The sequence below is a fragment of the Panthera pardus genome, unplaced genomic scaffold (genome assembly GCF_024362965.1).
Source record: "Panthera pardus isolate Hobbes unplaced genomic scaffold, ASM2436296v1 HiC_scaffold_3, whole genome shotgun sequence".
In the NCBI taxonomy this organism is placed as follows: Eukaryota; Metazoa; Chordata; class Mammalia; order Carnivora; family Felidae; genus Panthera; species Panthera pardus.
In genome coordinates this window covers 60,071,000-60,088,700 of record NW_026526876.1, presented here as the reverse complement: position 1 = coordinate 60,088,700, position 17,701 = coordinate 60,071,000, and the positions used below count along the sequence as shown (strand labels likewise).

The window sequence follows — 17,701 nt, the reverse complement described above, 5'->3', positions numbered from 1 at the left end:
ATATAACTTTATTATACGGTGTATCCTTTTAAAGTTTATTTTTTTGAGAGACAGCAAGCGGGGGAGGGGCAGAGAAAGGGAGAGAGAGAATCCCAGGCAGCCTCTGCACTGTGAATGCAGAGCCCCAAGCAGGGCTTGATCTCACAAACCACGAGATCATGACCTGGGCCGAAACCAAGAGTCGGACACTTAGCTGAGTCACCCAGGCACCCCTCATTTCTCATTTGTACCCCCTCTATGAGCTTTTTGAAGGCCAAGATAAATTCTTTTTCATTAAAAAGAAAGAAAAAACCACAGAGATGGATAAGCTATTAGGTTAACAATACCATTGAACTGTAAAAATATTTTTAGACTATTACCAAAATTACCATAAGTAACATACTAGTTGCATTTGACGTCACTGGAACTGAAAGCAGGATTTTACATTAATTTTTTTTCTTAATTTCTTACTAGTTCTGACCAGTGGGTGTACTTTTTCTGGATCCTTACTATCATAGCCAAAAGAATATTTTAGTATACGCATTAACAATGCATAATAAAACCAAAACCAAAACCAAAACAGAATACAGCTTTTATATTATTGAACTTTATGTACAAAATCATTTGATTTCAAATAAACATTTAATGTAAAAACAAATGTTCTTTTAAACTGAATTTTTTTTTTTTACATCTACTGTACCATTCAAATGCTTTATCATCTTACATGATTTCTTCAAAATCTCTTATCAAGGGTACATATAGAAAAGCATTTTTTTATAAATAGAAACAAAGGGATTTTTTCAGCTTTTATTATAAGATGACATAAAAAGTTTACTCAACAGAAGTAATTTCATTACTATTTGGGGGAGGGAATCACCGACTTTTTGTGCAAACAATGCTAGCCTTCTTTTAAGCATTAAGAGCATAACTGCTTAAGAAATGACATAAGCAATAATTCTACACCTACATCTCCCCTAAAATAATCTATTTTTTTTTTTTACATATGTGCACAGCTTTAGCAAATTAAAGCCCGAGAGAAATGCTCGAGATTCACTATCCAGAGGCATGATCAGAGTTGACTGTAACTCCTCATGTAGAGAGCTTACCAATCAAGGAGTCTGTAATGAAAGCTGCAGTTTCCCTCTTTCCTATTTTTTTAACACAAAAATCAATGACTAAGAACTTAATACTGGATGACAAATCACATCCACACTATTAGTTAAATAGCCTCACAGTTAAACACATCTTAAAAGACCAATCAAATCAGTATTTACATTTTATAAATTTCTGAAGACACCATTAGAAAGCTTATATATCCCTTCATTAAACAAAATAGGGAACTGCATCTGATGGTGGTGGAATGAAATTAAAAAATTAAAAATACCTGTATTTACAGCAGCATTGATCCTTTATAAATAAAGAATATGAAAATGCAATTATCTTTAAGGATAATAAAAAATTGAGGTGATGTTACTCAACCACAGTGCTTGGAGTTGGAATAAAAATCTATTGGTGCTTGTTAATGTGCCAGTAGTGAAACCACTTTCTGTTGGAGAAAATCCAACTGCAAATATGTGCATAAAACACATATCTCACAGGGCAAAACTGCTCACAATTCAAGTCAGCTTATCTGTATTGGATATTCTAATCATGAAATACATTACAAAGACATCCTTGCAAAGAAAAAAAACAAGTTATAACATCTTCTGGTTCATTTTTATAGAACATTTCCTTCCTCAAAAGTGGCATCTTAACAATCCCAAACTCATTCTTCCCTTAGTTTATAATGAAAAGATGCGGACAGCTTAATTTTCAATGTGATTACCATGTTGGAAAAAAAAAAACAAAACAAACAGCAAATGTTCAAGTTTAAAAAAATATACTGGGTGAGCAATGCAATAAAATTATCCACATAAAAACAAATGGTCAGTAACCTTGTAAGCCAATATGACATTTCACTGTCAACTATATGAAAAATTAACATTTCCTCAAACAGGCATAAGATGAAGAAGTGCTATTTTAAAATTGTAAAATGAACTTAGATAAAATATCTCATTGTAATCTCATTCCAAAATGATAAATGATTTCAAAATCAAGGATCAAGGTTTGATTGCAAATAATAATGCAACATAATTTCAAGAAATCTCCAATTTTTAAAAAAGGGAATCACACTCCAATTTTCCCTCCCCAAGAAAAGGTTTCACAATTACAAAGTAGAAAAACAGCCAGTCACAAATGCAAAAAACATTGTAATTTAAATATAGGAAATAATTTCTAGCTTATCAATTCAATATATTTCATAAGACAATTGTTAAAGTTAAAAATACTTTCTTTGAAGTATTGCTTTTCATGCTCAAACTAGAGTGTTTTAATGACATCAATAAAACTGATATACATGTAATGCTGCATAATGAAGTGAAGTAGAACCCTGATACAAATACCCTTGTTGAAATCATTTACTTCATCTAACAGTGCCTGTTTGAAACCTATGATTACAAACAAAAACAAAACTCTTCCTAGAGGCTGAATTCCCTAGAATGACAATTTCAGTGTTTGTCCGTAACATGGGGTTAGGCCTTTTCTTTTCAGAGTTTTTGTTTTTTGCTCTGTTTTGAAACCCCTGAGACACCATCTGCTTCCAAAGCTTTCTCTTTTGAGTTAATTTCACTAAATCCATTTGCTGTCCCATTTTGTTCTTCAGTGATTTCTTCATTTGCAGGGGAAGCAGATTCTCCTTTTTCTAATTTTTGCTGCATTTCACGGAGCTTGGTAACAGCTTTATCTATTGACATTATGCTAATAAGATTAAAGTCATGCATGCTGACTAGATGAAGCATGAAGTTTCGACATAAATTCTTCTTAATTATTTTCTGTCCATAGTTTTCTACAAACAGCATACAGGCATGATTCATTTGATTGTCAGCAATAAACCTATTTAATAAAAATAACACAAACATCAATAGTAATACAAAGCATTTTTGTCAAATGCAACATAACTATGACGATAGTCCAGTAAGTGATGATTTAACAAGCAGTGAAACTACAATGAAGCTGAGATTCAGTGACCTGAATGGGCTTACTGTTTTAAAATTTTTAAGAGATTTAATTTAACCAGAGCTTAAATAGAAATCATTTCTGTCTGTCCTAATGAAATTGCACACAACAGTATTAAGAGTATATAAAGCATTTTCTCTTGCCAGCACCACCTTCATGAACTCTCTACAAACAAGTTAGCTATCTATCCCCTTTATTCTCTCCTTTGACCTTGACACACTTTGCTATTTCAGAAGCAGCATTTCTCTGCATTTTCAGTTCATGGAAAACCTTTAAAGAAACAAAGATGTCACATTTGTGACAATATGGATGGACCTTGTAAGCATTCTGCTAAGTAAAAGAAGTCAGAAAGAAGGACAAATACTGTATGATCTCATTTATATGTGGAATCCAAAAAAAACGGGCATCTGGCTGGCTCTGTTGGTAGAGCATACAACTCTGGATCTCGGGGTCGTGAGTTTGGGCCCCATGCTGGGAGAGAGTACTTGAAAAAAAATAAAAACAAAACTCATTTAAAAAAAAGATCAAACTTACAGGCACCAAAGGCAGAAGGTGGGGGGAAGGGGGGATTGGAGGAAGGTATTCAAAAGGTACAAACTTTCAGTTGTAAGATACATGAGAACTAGGGATATAATGCACAACATGACAATAGCTAACACTGTTGTATGATATATAGGAAAGTTGTCAAAAGAGTACTAAGAGTTCTCAACACAAGGAGAAAATTTTTTTTTTTATTCTTTTTATTATATCTGTATGAGAACAAGGATTTTAGCTAAACTATTGTGGTAATCACTTCACAATATATGTAAATCAAACCATCATATGATACGCCTTATAAAGTGATATATGTCAATTATTTCTCAATACAACAGAAAAAAAAGCCACGTTAAAAAAAGATTTGAGGGGCGCCTGGGTTCGGCGTCCGACTTTGGCTCAGGTTATGATCTCGCGGTTCGTGGGTTCAAGCCCTGCGTCAGGCTGTGTGCTGACAGCTCAGAGCCTAGAGCCTGCTTTGGATTTTGTGCCTCCCTCCCTCTCTCTCTGCCCCTCCCCAGGAAGCACTCTGTCTCAGTCTCTCTCTCAAAAATAAACAAACATTAAAAAAAAAAAAAAAAAAAAAAAAGATTCGAAGATGTCACAACAAATATGGTACAGTGTGGTTGTGTTAGTAGAAAGCATGCAGGGTGCACCCACAATGAATAAAATTTGAAAAAATAAAATTAAACCAAACAGGAGAATGGCTGCTCAGTTACCCACTGAAACTGTGAGTTCAACAAGGTCTGTAAAGTCTGCCTGCAGATATCGTAAAATCCAAAGTTTACCCAGCTAGCTGCCACTTTATAATGTTGGCAAATCATGAACCCCAATAGTTGTTATTCTAGCAGATTTGGATCAAGGAATGAAAATGGAACTCAATATAGTAATACGACTAAAATTCTATCTTGAAACTGGCATATCAGGACAAAAGAAAAAATAGACACTAAACTTCCACATACATACTTTACTCACAATGGAGTTTTAATGACTAGCCCACGGACTAGGCAAACATTTTCTATGAAAGGACAGAGAAACATTTTAGGCTTTGCGATCCGTTGTCTTCCTCTTTTTTTTTCTTTCAACCCACTTAAAATGTGAAGACTATTCTTAGCTCAAGTCCATATACAAAAAAAGGCTATGGCTCATGCACCCTAGACATCTGGGCTAGACAGAACTTCTGCACCAATTCCTCTTCACTCCCAGGAGTAAAGAAACAAAAGTGCTCCTTCCCATTTATTTCATTACAAATGAAAAAACCTTGGCTGCTTGTACTATAGAAGAAAGCCTTAAATGAGGATCTAATAATGGAGTCAGAGGAGAAAAAAAACGTATATTGACGGGCAAACAGTTCCCACAGGGAAGGAGACAGAACTGTAGGAAAAGCAATGTCGTGGAACACGCTTTTAGCCATAAAGGCACAAGAAGTACTGTTCTACCCTGACTTCTATGGAGCGGTAGTAAGAAATCAGAAAAGCCACTTATATCTTATTCTTCATAATTAAGCAATTTTTAAAATTATGGTAATAACTGTGATAAGTAATTTTCAGGATTTCCACACATACAGCACAGGACGTTATCTTTTTAATCCTTGGCAATAAAAGAAATGAAAATTGGGTCATTAAAAAGACATATTAAAGATAAAAAATGCCGTTAGAGGTTACACCTTCCTTACATAAATCCTTTTTCCCTTATGCAGTTATAATAGTTCGGATTAGAGTAAGATTAGGGCACATTATGTCGAAGCTAACGGAATTTTAAATAAGATTCAAACACAGATTTATAGAATGTGAAGTAGCAAGAAGAGCAAAAAGGAAATGGAATATTTAAATTTAGGAATACCCTACCCATGTTTCATGACATGGAGATTCCATAGTTTCATCACCTCCTTCTCTCCTTCATTAACATCAGAAAATTCCTCAATTTGCTAAAAAAGGAAAGAAAAAATATCTATTAAGTGCACAATAAACAGAATTGGTATTTCTAAGAAAAAATTGTGAGAATGTAAAAAAACTGAACTTTTGTAACTAATACCACAACTTACTTACACAGCAAAGTGGGAACATCAAACAGCTTTTATTTTAAGTAGTAATTTTAAAAGGGAAACCCTAAGTTACGAAAGAGTTACCTATTAAAAAATAAAAACACAATACAAAATCACAAGAAGAAAACCTGTATTTTCTTTAGTTAGTAACTCTTTCATTTTTATTTATAAAAGACTTTTTTATGCCATTTGCAACTATGTGGATGGAACTAGAGGGTATTATGCTAAGTGAAATTAGAGAAAGACAAAAATCATATGACTTCACTTATATGAGGACTTTACGACACAGAACAGATGAACACAAGGGAGGTAAAAATAATATAAAAACAGGGAGGGGAACAAAACAGAAGAGACTCTTAAATATAGAGAACAAACAGAGGGTTGCTGGACGGGTTGTGGGAGGGGGAATGGGCTAAATGGGTAAGGAGCATTAAGGAATCTACTCCTGAAATCATTGTTGCACTATATGCTAATTTGGATGTAAATTTAAAAAAAATAAAAAAATAAAAAAAAACAACAAAAAACGGGAAAAAATTTTTTTTATTTTAAAGTTGATTTATTTTGAGAGAGAGAAAGAGAAAAAAAGAGAATCCCAGGCATGCTGTGTGAAGCCTGACATAGGGTTCGAACTCATGAACTGTGAGATCATGACCTGAGCTGAAATTGAGTGGGACGCTTGACCAACTGAGCCACCCAGGTGCCCCAGTTGATAACTGTTTAAATAACACAATTACAAAAATTGTGGAGGGGCACCCGGCTGGCTCTGTCGGTGGAACATGAGACTCTTGATCTCAGGGTTGTGAGTTCGAACCCCAAGTCAGGTGTAGAGATTACTTAAAAATAAAATCTTTGGGGTGCTTGGGTGGCTCAGTTGGTTAAGCATTCAACTCTTGATTTCAGCTTACAGTTTGTGAGATTGAGCCCCACTGGGCTCTGTGCTGACACTGTGGAGGCTGCTTAGGATTCTCTCTCTGTCTCTCTCTCTGCCCTTCTCCCGCTCACACTCTCTCTCTATAAATAAATAAATAAACTTCAAGTAAATAATATCAAATCCAATCAAATCTTTAGGGGTGCCTGGATGGCTCGGTTGGTTGAACATCCAACTCTTGATTTTGACTCGGGTCATGATCCCAGGGTTGTGGGATGAAGCCCCACGTCTCGCTCCGTGCTGAGTGTGGAGCTTGCGTAAGATTCTCTGCCCCTCTCCCCCACTCATACGTGCTCTCTAAAATAAAAAAAGAAAAGAAAATCTTAAAAAAAAAAAACCTGTGGGGGCACCTGAGTGGCTCAGGTCATGATCTCATGGTTCAAGAGGTTGAGTCCCACATTGGGCTCTGTGCTGACAGCTCACACCTGGAGACTGCTTCCGATTCTGTCTCCCTCTCTCTCTGCCCCTCCCCCATTCACAGTCTCCCTCCCTCTCCCTCTCTCAAACACAAATATTAAAAAAATTTATTTAAATAAAATATAATAATAAAAAAATTGCAGATTCCCACATTCCTTCATTTAGAAAGAGCTCCTGTACATTAAGTCAAGATTTTAAATCATATTAAACAATAGTTTTTAAACACAAATCCGTAAGATTCTAAAGTCACAGTCAATAGTGATACTAGTAATACTTACTGTAATGGTTTTTTCTCTTAGCCATTCAGGATCCTTTTCATCTTCACTGTCTACTTCCATTTCTTGTGGACGGAGAGGTAAACAAGTATCACTATGGAAATACAGACGGTTGTGTCCACTACTGTACGTTCGCTGCTGTTCCACTTCTCCATCTTCAGATTCAAGAAATTCAGACATGCTTGCTTTTGTTCGTTTTGGTCTAATGGAAAGAGATGTTGATGGAACACTGAGTGACAGGGATTCTTTCTATTTCACATCTCTCAAATAGAGTATGTTCCTTGTTTCCTATCTAGGTATGCACATAGTAACTTCCACTGGAAAAACTCCTTAATCTCTCGAACCACTAGAGCAGTCGTGATATTAACATTTAAAACACAGCAAAAAGTTCTAAGGAGGAAGTAAGAAAATCACTGTGGGAGCTGGGGAGGGTTATAAAGCAGTATACCACCCCAGAGACTTAGCTAACAATCTGCAATAATGACTCCCACCTAAATAGTAGCTTTGTCTGGCTCTCCTTTATTCCTCCACCATCATCAATAAAAGTCAGAGGATAAACTTTTGTTGTATGACCTTTTTACCTACCTGCACACAAGAATGTGTGTGATAGGCGTTCTCTTTACTGGTCCATTTCGGCTAAAAGCAAATCCAGGTTGGCGATGAATATCCTGAGGATTTCCTGCATAGGAGCCATCATAACACTCGTTGATAGAAACATCTATCCTAGCACCTTTTGGATGATACTGTAAGAAAAATAGCAAGATGCTTATAATAAGGAAATATTAATTATCCCTACCCTGAACACCTAACATGCCAATTTATTTTAAAAAGTACTAGTGGGTTCTTAATGTTTTGAAAACTAAAATAAACTACACATACCAGCATGGTGAAAGGGAAGTCAGAAGATCTGGACTCAAGAAGATCTGTGTTAAAATCCTGGCTGTGACATTCACTGGCTTGGTAATTTTGTACAAATTATTTCTTGTTTGAGCAAGAATAAAGAAATGACCACTTAATTCAAAGAGCTGGTGTGAGGATTATGTGTGTCAATATAGGTGCAATATGCAAATATATACAAACTGAATCACTGTAATTCATGCATTAAGCAATCCATCAAATGCAAAGATTTTGGTATTTTTTGCAGAAGGGAAATTTATTTTATCATGTTTTAATTTCAATATAATTAACGTACAGTGTTATATTAGTTTCAGGTGTACAAAAGTGATTCAACAATTCTATACATTACTTGGTGCTCAACATGCTAAGTGTACTCCTAAAAAAAGCACAATTTTTGAAAGTCAGACTGTCTTATATATTACTGGTAGGGAAAAAAAAAGGGGTGCCTTGGTGGCTCGGTCAGTTAAGTTAGGCGTCCGACTTCAGCTCAGGTCATGACCTCACGCTTCGCGGAGTTCGAGCCCTACATCTGGCTCTCTGCTGTCAGCACAGAGCCCATTTCGGATCCTCGGCCTCCTCTCTCTCCGCCCCTCCCTTGCTCACCCTCACTCTCAGAAATAAACAAACATTAAAAAAAAAGTTACTTACAACATAATTGAAGATAAATCTGCTGTGGCAGAGTTTAAGATGCTTGAGTAAGCTATAAAGTTTGCGGCAATTCAGAGTACACCATGGGCAATGTAGGTCGTCTCTTGCTTCAGTTTGTTGTCTCGTATTGTTGTTATAAAGGAACTTGAAAATAACAAAAAACAGCAAATCTCCAACTTAAACATCTCAAGATATTGTTTCATCATCCCCTTTAAAAATAGTTAAAATGACTTAAAAAGAAAATCAAATTAGAGACATTCTTTCATTTAAATATGCAAAATATTTCAGACGTGATGTGCAAAACAAAGGTGTTTCATGATTACTTCAAAATGAAGGGCCAGATGTTTACCTGATAAAATATTCTTAATTTTTGTCGGTTTTCGTTTGAAGTATCTTTTTCTTTTCTTGTTTGTAGGTCCGTATTCAATGATTCTTTAACAGCTGAAAATACATACTTTTATATTTAATGCAAATACCTGCTTATAAAAAGTGAAATAATGCATCTTGTGAAAATAATTAAACATGAAAGGTTTCAAAGAATTCTACTTATGGTACTTAAAACGCTTTTTGTTCTCATCCTCATGTGATGATTATAGGAACAATCTCCTTAACCAGCACCCCTAATCAGTTAAGGTCTTTACTGGCAGGAGCCATTTTTTCCCCATTAAAAACCACCTCTTACATTCTAAACCATTATAAAAGTACCCCAAATAATTATATGTAGTCACTACAGTATTTTAAGCACTCTGAAGGTCAGAGTGTGGTTCTGACTGGTCTTTGTATTTTCAATGCACAGCAGTGAGCAGACTTCCACTAAGTGTTAGTTTAACAAAAATTAAATTAAAAATGATTGTATTAATTTCATTGCAAATCCAAAAGATAATGGCCATCAATAATTTTGTTCTATTTCTTTACAGACTTAAAATGTTTTTATTTTCCCTGACAGAACAATTTCATATGTACAATTTTGTATGAAACTTTTTTTCTCAGTTTCTTTGAAACTCTTTACCTAGCAGACTGGCCACAGAGTATTTTCAGAAGTACCCAGACCACAATTTACTCGGGAAATCTTTGCCCTGACACAGGCCACTTCTTATATCTCTTGGACTCTAACAGTAACTTGCACACCATAAATGGACATGAGGGGTCAATGTCAAAGACAACTGTCCTACACCTTCTGTCTTCTTTAAACAGACTTAGACAAAAACACATAGGTGCTCTCAATCAAGGACAGTGTTCCTATCAGGCAGGTACAAGATGACAGAACACTGCACCTGGGCCTTAACTCAGCAGAATTAACTTCATTTAGAAGTGTTTTTCCTCTAAAAATTGACTGCAAAATTTAACCTGGTAAAGGGGCACCCTGAGTGGTTCATTCAGTTAATAAGCCTCTGACTTCAGCTCAGGTCATGATCTCACCATTCAAGAGGTTGAGCCCCACGTCAGGCTCTGTGCTGACAGCTCAAGAGCCTGGAGCCTGCTTCAGATTCTGTGTTCTCCCTCTCTCTCTCTCTCTGCCCCTTCCCTGCTTGTGCTCTCTCAAAAATAAATAAACATTACAAATAAATAAATAAATAAATTTAACCTGATAAAATTCAAGTTATGATGATCCACACCTAGAACTGTGAAAACACTCTGAAATACTGAATTCAATTCTATAACATATACAAATCTCTACATGAATTATAAAAAGCATACAGTTCCAAAACCCTTAATATAGCTGCAGTTCCAAAATCTAAAAAGTTAGAAAAACTAATTGTTTTTCTCATGAGCTTCTGAGAAATGTATTTACTGGAAAAACGTGTTCTAAATAGACATGAGGCTATCTCTAGACCTCATCTGGAGGCGTTCCGTAACACATGGCATATATATATACTATATGTTCCATCAGGCTTTTAACATTAAAAACAAGAGCCACAAAATTCTCAGACATATCTGGCAGAAAACATAAAGAACTGCTGAGATTTCTAAAAGAATAATTATTAGCACAAAAGGCAAACAAATTAATCCGAAGCCAAGTCCTAACTCTGTAAAGCATTATTTTGTAATTTTTTACAGTTTATTTATTTTTGGTAATCTCTACATCCAAGTTGGGGCTCAAATTCACAATCCAGAGTTACATGCTCTTCTGACTGAGCCAGCCAGGCACCTATGCAAAGTGTTATTTTGACAGCAATGTTTTCTTACCTATAGTCTGAGTAGGTTTAACTGAACCAGGCTTGTTTTCTTGATGAAGACTCTCTGAATTTCTAGTGGCAAGAGGCTTGGCAATAGGAGCTGTAGATTTATCATTGGTCTCTCCTGTCCAACGAAGAGTGAACTGCAACGTAGGTCCCTGAGAAAATGTTTCAAATGGAGGCAGCCTCTAAAAAACAAAGCATAGGAGAAGAGTGAAGATTCCATATAATGAAAGAAATCATAGGGGAGAAAAAGCGCCTCCCAATATTTATTATGATAAATTAACGTGGATTTGAAAACCTAAATGCCTACAGATATGGCCAGGCAGATAAAGCAAATCCGTGGCGCTGTACAGACTGTAGTACTGGAGTGCTCAGGTTGTGTACAAAGAGCCACTTAACAGCAACAGATGAACTGTTGCGATGTGCAAACACAAGCCCAGTACCATCACATTTTCAGATTTTTTTCAAAAGTCAGAAATCCAAGTTTGCGTGGGAAATCTTCCTATTTTTACATGTTGGCAATCAATGGAATATGGCTTTAAAGGCAACAAAAAAAAACCGTGGTAACCAAAGCCTGCCAGTTTGCAACCTCTGTTAGATGACCAACTACTTTCTTTTTGTAAACTGAACGATTATGGCAATTTGTAAATTTTCCTGGACTTATTCAGCTTCAATGATAGCTGTCCTTGTTTCTCCTGTTTGGGTTTTGGGACCCGGAACTATCAGCCTTCCTCCTCAACCTCAAATCATTTATAAAACGACCCTTCTGGTCTCCCTTAATTCCCAGCTAACATTTAGCCATCGGCCCTAATCTCTCACCTATCGTCAAGGATTTGCCTGTTAGGCTGATGATCCCAAACTGATCCTCAATTCTTTGTGCTTGAGGTCTAACCCCATATACCTCCAACTGCCTCTGAGACACTACTGCTTGGATGACATCAATGTCACCTTGAACCAAAAATATGTTTAGATGTGAATCTATTTTCTCTCCTTCCCAGGCATAATTATTTTTGTTCCCAGCATTGTCATTCTACCAGTGATCCTAAGCTAAAAACTTTAGAATTACATTTGACCATATTTTTCTTTTTGTTTCTCTTACATAATCACCAAGTATAGATCCTTATTACCTTTTTACTACAGTATCTCACCTGCTCTCCTGCTTCTTTTTACCTCTCAATTCATATATAGGAGACCAAATAATCTTCTGAAAGACTACTTTCATTTTATTCCATAGAAACCTTCAGTGGGCTCCTGTATATTTTACTGCCATACAAGCCTAAACTCCTACATCTTTATTACAAACAGTCCTCTTAAAACTGTAATTTTAGACAGGAATGAAGTAAGTGTGCTTTTATAAACTAGTTTTAAAACAGTTAAGTCTGCATCTAGGTATTTATCTTGTAAATATACTTACAATGCATAAAGATACATATACTAGTATATTTACCATAACATTTGTGAAAATGTAAAAAAAATTTAAGATAACTGAATTACCCATTAAAATAGCATTGGTGTAGTAAATTATGGGACATTTATTTAAAAGAATACCACAACACTTTTAAAAGTTAGAACCAAATCTAAATGTTCCAATTTTACAAGGATGCTCATTTCATATTGCTTTAATTTCTTGGCAAAAACCATCAACTCATATATATATAATTCTTATTTTCTTGTGAATAAGAACTTTAAACAAGAAACTTAAAACATAAAGAACACTTGCATGAAATTCAAACACTGTAGATAAGCATAAAAAAATAAAAATTTAAAATTCCGTCACCTAGAGGTAACCACTATTAATTTTAGAAAAAGTAGGAATATGTATACTATTAAGTAAAAATTAAATACCATGGAAATCCTATCAAAGTATTGTTCTTTTTATGTCTACCTTTGTAGATTTAAGGTACTTCCAATTTCTCATTATTTAAAAATTTTGCCAGGACCTGTTACCTACAACTTATCAGTTAACCAGTTACTACACCTTGTGACAAAATTGAGTAACTGGACTTAATTGCTAATGCCTACATACACAATCTAAAATGTCATCCATATTGCCAGTCTGCCTTCCAGTAAGGGTGTCCCAACTTACTCTTACATTAAAGCATTATTTGAGAATATGTGTCCTCACACCTCCAACTAGAAACTGTCAATCTTTTTAATTGTCAAACCAGTAGTTAAAATAAGATCTCTGAGTTTATGTGTCTTTGAATGCTAATAAGGTTGAATATCTTTTTAAAAGCTTGCTAGCCATCTATATTTGCTGCCCTAAGAATTGCCTGATTGTTCTTTACCCATTTTTCTAATTAGATAGCTTATCTTTTTTCTGGTTGATTTATAAAATTACACATTCTTAATACTAGCTTTTTGTATATTACATTTTCCCCAGCCTATCGTTGTCTTAAACTTCAGATTTTTGCAGTTTTAGAAACGATCCACCTTTAGTTATTTTATGCTTTCTAGCTTTTGCATCATACATACAATGGCTTTCTTCACACTAAGATTATATTAATATTTACCATTTTTTTCTGCAGTTACGTAGTGTTAGTTTTTACATTTCATTTATGAGACTTCTGGAATTTATTAGGTCTGTGTTTATTTCCAAATGATTAGAGACCAGTTTTGTCACAATTAATGAATAGTCCATCTTTCCCACACAGATTTAATACTAATTTTGTCACAGATTAAAGTCTAAATGTACATGAAACTTTTAAAACTATGCTTCAGTAATCAGCACTTCTATTCCTGTTTATTATACCGTACAATTTGGGTTTTTTTTTACCTTTATACTATGTTCTACTATTTATTAAGTAAACGTTCTCAGAAAACTTCCACAGTTTTCCTTAGTATTATTATAAATTGTTTTATTTTAACTTGAAACTAATTTTCAGGCTTAAAAAACTGCTGGGATTTTGCTCATGATAGCACACTGACCTAACATATTTAGAAACAAACGACATCATTATTTTGTTGAGTCTGCCTACCCAAGAAATGTTATTTATTCTTTTTAGTCTCTTAGAAAAGTTACTTTAAGTATGGTTCATCTAAGTTCTTGATAAATTGGTCATCATATGTTGCCTGCTGTTACTATGAACGGGATTTAAAATAGTTAACATTTATTGAGCACTTATTTTATGCCAGGCACAGTGGTAAGCATATTTCATTATTTCATTAAGTATCAATTCTATGCCTCATTTTACAGATGAGAGAACTGAGACACAAAAGATTAAATAATTTGCCAGAACGCCACACAGTTTGGAATGGAGATTTGAACCTGGCCGTCTGGCTCCAAGGACAGTGCCTTCCTTTAATACTCTGACTAGGTAACTTTTACTTTGTATATTTTAAGGTATAAAAACAAAGAACTTGTTACTTCCAACAAGAATTTGCATTTGGGAAAGAACACATCGATTAAAAAAATGGGAGTTCGTAACTATAACGTGCTCCACCTTCTAAGTATTCCATACCTTCCCATCAAGAATAGTCTCCCATGTTGCTCTTTTCTTGCTTATTGGACATTCTTCCATTTCCTGCATGGCTACTTCATATTCCCCATCTAAAAGCTGTAAGCGCCTGTTAGACAAACACATACACTTTAAAGTAACCTGTGTATTACTGTAAGTACACAAATCTACATCTTTAGATTTATACTAAAAAGCATTTATTAGATTTATAAACTAGCTTACATACCCAACAAGCTTTTGAAATATACCTACTCTCCACTCCTGACAAAAGCAATTTTAATGATTTGCACTAATAACTATTATTACTAGAGAATTGTTTCATTATTGTAGCTACTCAGATATAAATTTAAACATTTAAAGTATAATACATGCCTCAAGTCTCAAAACTTGGTAAATTTTAAACATTAAGTATAAAGCACAAGTGTAAGCTTTATACTTTTAAAAAAATAGGATAACAACAGTGTTACAATACTTGCCTTAGGGAACCACTAAGAATTATGCCTCTGTTATTTCTAACTATTGAAAATATTTGAACTAGAATTCTTCACTTTCATTCATCATGACCAATAAACTTGTTGATTATGACTCTGATAACTACACGATCCTGGGGGCACCTGGCACATATAGGTGCTCAATAAACATTTCATGAATGGATGAATGAAATACCAACTGAAACAAATAATTAATGCCCATATTCACAGTGTAGTTTTAATGTGTGTGTACATGTATGTGTGTGTATGTAAGGTTTATATATATTTTTTTCCATACCTTAATCACTGGTAACACTACTACCCTAAACACCATTCTTCAACCATGCTCAATAATTCATTGTATACAGCAACAATCTGGCTTCTACTCGTCAGTCTTGGGAAAATTCTGTTAGATGATAACGGCTAACATTTATTGAGTGCTTACTATGTGCCAGGCACTATTTTAAAGACTTAACATTTCATTTAACCTTCCCAACTCCATAAAGTAGATTACTCTGCTTTTCAGAAGAGGAGAAACTGAGGCACCGAAAGATTAAGTAGCTTGCCTTAAGATGACACAGGAAGTAGACAGAGCTAGCAATTGAACCCAGGTAGTCTGTCTCTAAGTCTGATCTTAACACCAAATGATTTTGAGACTTAACAGTTTTTGTCTTTATGCTATGCTCCTTGTATCTATTCTTTGACAGTACATCAGCAAAGCTATTTAACTTAGTATTTTACAAAACTATTTTTATTTGAATAGGTAATACATTCACATACTTCTAAACTGAAACGAAGCTTCCCTCATGCGTTTACATGGCTACAAAATATCCTATTTTATAGTTGCACATTTGATAGCTACAATCCAATTTACTCTCCTACCTGTAATGCATGAGGAGGCCCTTTTTTCCCACAGCCTCATCAACAGTGCTTTATCAGTTTTTTGATCTCTGCCAAACTGGTAAGTGAAAAAATGACATCTCAGTGTACTTTTATATTCAGATGTCTTATCTTTTAAATGTTTAAGAACCACATATATTGTTTTGTAAACATCTTTATCCTTTGCTCATTCTTCTATTGTGCTGTGAAACAGCCATACTCTATAGTATGAGTTGAAATTACTTTCCTCTTGTCGTTTTTGACTTAGCTTGTGACAACCTCTTTGTTTTCAGAGTAAGTTTTTAATTTTGCTCACTATTTCATACTTTTTCTCTATGGCTTTTGAACTGTAGTCATTCTTTAAGGAGACTTTAACTTCTCTGAGATTATAAGAAGAATTTTTATACATCTAACTCCTCACATCTTGGTGTGTAAAGTACTTTTCCTCCACTAAAAGGGATCGAAACTCTTTGAAGTGGCCAATTCCAGAGCAGAAGTAGAGAGGGAAAATGTAAGCCTGAAATATCTTACTATTCAAAAAATAAGGAAAAACTAACAAAAAAATAAATAAAAGTAAAAAAGACATATAGGACCCTGTTGGGAGGGCCTCCTCCTGACTAAATTTGTGACAATTTGGACATTAAAATGAATGACCAATGGCTAGATTAAAACAGACGTACTAAAAACGGTATTTGTTACTGATTAAGAAAACATACTGATTAAAAAAATAAGTTGAGGGGAAGAATGCTCTTCTATGTCATTTAAAAAAATGCCAATAAACATGAAAGAAATAATAGAATGTTAAAATTTGGCAACTGTCCTAAGAATAATTTTTTCAGGCACGCCTGGGTGGCTCAGGTGGTTAAGCATCGACTCTTAATGTCAGCTTAGGTCATGACACCAGAGTCACAGGATCAAGCCCAGCCACTGGGCTCCACTCTGAGCATGGAACCTGCTTGGGATTCTCTCTGTCTCCCTTTGTCTTCTCCCCTGCTCACGCTCTCTCTCTACAACAAGCAAAATGAAAAACAAAAATTCTTTTTTAAAGAATGATTTTTTCAAGGAAGAATCATCAATGGATGCTAAACTGCTGGGTAAAAGGTTGTTGGGGAGAAAATGGACATTTACCCAGTTTCACATTTACCATAGAAATTACCTATTTAAAATTTTTTTTAATGTTTATTTTTGAGGCATGCACATGCACGCGCGCGCACAAACACACACACACACGTGGGGGGGGGGGGGGGGGGGGGGACACAGAATCTGAAGCAGGCTCCAGGCTCTGAGCTGTCAGCACAGAGCCCAATGTGGGGCTTGAACTCATAAACTGTGAGATCATGACCTGAGCCAAAGTCAGATGCTTAACTGACTGAGCCACCCAGATGCCCCAAGATTACCTATTATTAATTAAAGGAAAAGGTACTATTACATTAGAGAAATCCTATGAACACCACCTTAACCAAGTGACCAAACCTAATTTTACCTGTGCCTGTGATATACACAAAGAACACATCACCATTCAATGTTCCTGCCCAAAATGTTTAACCTGAATCTAATTATAAGGACATATCACAAAAGTCCAAACCGAGAGATGTTCTGCAAAACTACAGGCCTGTACTTTAAAAAGTATCACAGATAAACAACAAAAAGAGAAAGGACACAGGTGCATAAACAGAAAACAAACTAGTGGTTGCCAGAGGGGAGGGGTGTGGGGGATAAACAAAATAGGTGAAAGCAGGACTCCTGGGTGGATCAGTCAGTTAAGCGTCCAACTCTTGATTTCAGCTCAGGTCAAGATCTCATGGCGTGTGAGACTGAGCCCCGCATTGGGCTCTGTGCTGAGCCTGCCTGGGATTCTTTTTCTCTGCCCTTCTTCCACTTGCACACACATGTGTGCTCTCTCTCAAAATAAATAAACGAACTTAAAAAAAAAAAAAA

The 17,701-nt window shown here is 35.3% G+C and overlaps 1 protein-coding gene across 2 annotated transcripts in view; it reads right to left on the bottom strand.

Moving 5' to 3' along the window:
* Window positions 1–559: 559 nt before the first annotated feature.
* Window positions 560–17,701, bottom strand: part of SUZ12 (SUZ12 polycomb repressive complex 2 subunit) — a 45,330-nt gene continuing 28,188 nt past the window's right edge. For both annotated transcript variants that reach the window (XM_053893117.1, XM_053893118.1), the window contains 8 exons: window positions 14,418–14,523; window positions 10,964–11,141; window positions 9,126–9,217; window positions 8,777–8,920; window positions 7,817–7,974; window positions 7,235–7,433; window positions 5,415–5,494; window positions 560–2,910 (listed from right to left, as the gene is read on the bottom strand). In XM_053893117.1, the coding sequence (XP_053749092.1) occupies window positions 2,565–2,910; window positions 5,415–5,494; window positions 7,235–7,433; window positions 7,817–7,974; window positions 8,777–8,920; window positions 9,126–9,217; window positions 10,964–11,141; window positions 14,418–14,523 (1,303 nt within the window). In that variant the 3' untranslated portion in view covers window positions 560–2,564. The remainder of the gene's footprint in view (window positions 2,911–5,414; window positions 5,495–7,234; window positions 7,434–7,816; window positions 7,975–8,776; window positions 8,921–9,125; window positions 9,218–10,963; window positions 11,142–14,417; window positions 14,524–17,701) is intronic.